The 2136-nt window shown below is 63.8% G+C and overlaps 1 protein-coding gene across 1 annotated transcript; it reads right to left on the minus strand.

Moving 5' to 3' along the window:
- Positions 1-68: 68 nt before the first annotated feature.
- SNRPD2 (small nuclear ribonucleoprotein D2 polypeptide 16.5kDa) lies at positions 69-1578 on the minus strand. The gene is made up of 2 exons (XM_010567177.1): positions 1402-1578; positions 69-332 (listed from the first exon to the last, which is right to left on the minus strand). The coding sequence occupies exons 1-2, from the start codon at positions 1551-1553 to the stop codon at positions 158-160; spliced, it is 327 nt and encodes a 108-aa protein (XP_010565479.1). The 5' UTR covers positions 1554-1578; the 3' UTR covers positions 69-157.
- Positions 1579-2136: the final 558 nt, after the last annotated feature.

Below are 2136 nucleotides of genomic sequence, written 5' to 3' on the forward strand. Positions count from 1 at the left end.
TCCAGGCAGGTTGGGGCCAGCCCAAGGCTGATGTGTGGAGGCTCAATGGGACGCCAACGGCTCCCAGAGGACCCGAACATCCCGACGCTGGGGTGGGGGGTGGTGGTAGGGGGGTCTCGGGGTCCCAAGGGATCCTGGCAGGGTGTGTGGGGGGTCCCTACTTCCCGGCGATGAGGGGGTTACGCAGGACGACGATGACAGAGTCACCGCGCAGGAACATTTTGGAGATGTAGCGGTCTTTGTTGACCGGTTTGGACTTTTTCTTCCCCTTCCCGCTCTTGGGCACCTCCGTCCACATCTCCTTGACATTCTCCAGCACCATGTTGCAGTGCCTGGTGGGGGGAAAAGGTGGTGGTGGTGGTGCGGACACACATTCAGGGGGGTCCCCCAGAGCCGAGGAAGGGGGCTGTGAGTCCCCTGAGGGGACATGGAGGGGTTGGGATGGAGCAGGGGGACATGGGGAGGAGATGGGAGTGAGACCAGGAGAAATTTGGGGGGGCTCTGTGGGGGCCCCAGTAAGATTTTGGGGACCCTGCAGTACCAGAAGGAGGGGTGGGGAACACCAGCGGGACCTCCAGGGAATTTGGGGACCCCAGGGGCACTCAAAGGGACAGTAGGGGCCCTGGAGGAGAACACAAGGGATCAGGGAGATGCTGGGTCACACCAGGGCAGGACATGGGGGACCTGAGGGGACTTTGGGAGACCCTGGAGGACACTGTGGGGACATTGGGGACCGTTGGGTGACCCAGGGGGACCCCGGAGGACACTTTGGGGGTGATTCAAGGGGACAGTAGGCACCCGAGAGATCCCAGAGAGCATTTTGGGGACATTGGGGACATGGGGAGACCCTGGGGACTGTGGGGGGATGCTGGGGTGACCCAGGGGGACACTGGGGACCGTGGGAGGATCCTGGGGGACACTGGGGACCATGGGTGGACCCTGGCATGACACAGAGGGACACTGGGGACTGTGGGAACCAGGGCAGGGACTGTGGGGAGACACTGGGGGGATCCTGGGTTGACCCAAGGAGACATTGGTGTGACCCACGGGGACACTGGGGGTGATCCTGGGGTAACCCAGGGGGACACTGGGGACTGTGGCAGGGACTGGGGGGGGGACCGTGGAGTGACCCAGGGGTACATTGGGGACCGTGGGGGGACCTTGGTGTGACCCAGGGGACACTGGGGACTGTGGGGTCACCCAGGGGAACATTGGGGACCATGGGGAGACCCTGAGGTGACCCAGGGGAACATCATAAATGCTGAGGATGAAGGCAAGCAGGAGCAGGAAACAGCCCTGGGCACACCGGAACATGGCCAAGACCCACAAAGATAACCCTGCTGAACACCCATAGAACCCCAAGGACCTTCTCGGGGACATTTTGGGGACAAGGAAACGGACCTGTCAAAGGCCTTGACGCGTCCCAAAAGTTTCTTGTTGTTGCGGCAGTTGATGAGGACCTGGGTGTTGTTTTTGACAGACTGGGTGAGGACAGAGAGCGGCCCTGTGTTGAACTCCTCTTCCTCCCGCTTCTGCAGCTCCTCCGGAGTCATCTCGCTCTTGGGCTTGTTCAGCAGGCTCCTGCACAGGGACAGCGAGGGGCATGTCGTGGGGACAGCAGGAGAAGGGACGGTCAGATGGGGACATTGTTGGGGGATGGGTGCACTGGGGATGGTGGGGTTGGGGGTGTTTGAAGACACTGGGAGTGGCAGGGGACACCAGGGATGGGGAGCGGGGGAAGGCAGGGGACACTGGGGACAGGGAATTGGGGGTGGCAGGGGATACCAGGATGAGGAACAGGGAGTGCCTAGGGGACACTGAGAGTTGCACGGGACACTGGGATAGGGAACTGGGGGTGCCTGGGGACACTGGGAGTGGCAGGGATGGGGAACTAGGGGTGGCAGGGGACACCGGGATCGGGAACAGGGGGTGCCCGGGGACAGAGCAGGTGCCTGGGTCACCAGGGCCAGAGAATCGGGGTTGCCTGGAGACACCGGCGCCGAGGAACCGGGGACTCAGGGAACACCGGGGACGACGGGGGGGCCACGGGAGCCGCCGGGGCGGGACCACGGGGGCGGCGAACCGAGGCCCGGGGCCAGGGCGGAGGCAGCAGGAGCGGGACGAGGACGCAGCCCG

This window comes from Haliaeetus leucocephalus, unplaced genomic scaffold (assembly GCF_000737465.1).
Source record: "Haliaeetus leucocephalus isolate CR32 unplaced genomic scaffold, Haliaeetus_leucocephalus-4.0 Scaffold227, whole genome shotgun sequence".
Taxonomy (NCBI): Eukaryota; Metazoa; Chordata; class Aves; order Accipitriformes; family Accipitridae; genus Haliaeetus; species Haliaeetus leucocephalus.

Bases quoted from the DNA above. Each gene is read 5' to 3' on its own strand.
- SNRPD2 (XM_010567177.1), bottom strand. From the start codon at position 1,553: ATGACTCCGGAGGAGCTGCAGAAGCGGGAGGAAGAGGAGTTCAACACA. The intron at 333-1,401 runs GTCCGTTTCCTT...TCCCCCCACCAG, and splicing joins CGCGTCAAGGCCTTTGACAG to GCACTGCAACATGGTGCTGG.